Raw genomic sequence first — 407 nt, forward strand, 5'->3', positions numbered from 1 at the left:
AAAGTGAGATTCAAATATAAACAAACCACTACCCGAAAAACCTCTCCCTCATCATATCTATACATATTTTACTTCTGCTTTACGTATGTTTCCGCATATCATCTGTTATTTCTCCCTCAGGTCCCATGGCTAGACCTCCTGCGTCACATCTTTCCCAACAGTAAACTGGACCACAGAACAGACGTGTTGGTTGTGTCACGTGACTACTTCAGCGATCTCTCAGAACTTATCTCGACAACGGACAGGAGGTGATTTTTTGGCTAATTTATTTATTCATTTATTCAGTGTTTTGATTATGATGATTAGGATTTTCTTGTGTAATTATAAGGATTTTTGTGTTTTGTTTTGTTTTTTTATCTTCGTCAGCCTAATCGTGTGTTTTCCTCGTTGCGTTATTTACAATATGT

General features: G+C 36.9%; 1 protein-coding gene across 2 annotated transcripts in view; it reads left to right on the forward strand.

The window, feature by feature from the left end:
* Window positions 1-407, forward strand: part of LOC119581755 (endothelin-converting enzyme-like 1) — a 21,205-nt gene that overhangs the window by 12,815 nt on the left and 7,983 nt on the right. For both annotated transcript variants that reach the window (XM_037929888.1, XM_037929887.1), the window contains exon 3: window positions 121-248. In XM_037929888.1, coding sequence (XP_037785816.1) covers window positions 121-248 — 128 coding nt within the window. The remainder of the gene's footprint in view (window positions 1-120; window positions 249-407) is intronic.

The sequence above is a fragment of the Penaeus monodon genome, chromosome 15 (genome assembly GCF_015228065.2).
Source record: "Penaeus monodon isolate SGIC_2016 chromosome 15, NSTDA_Pmon_1, whole genome shotgun sequence".
Classification (NCBI taxonomy): domain Eukaryota; kingdom Metazoa; phylum Arthropoda; class Malacostraca; order Decapoda; family Penaeidae; genus Penaeus; species Penaeus monodon.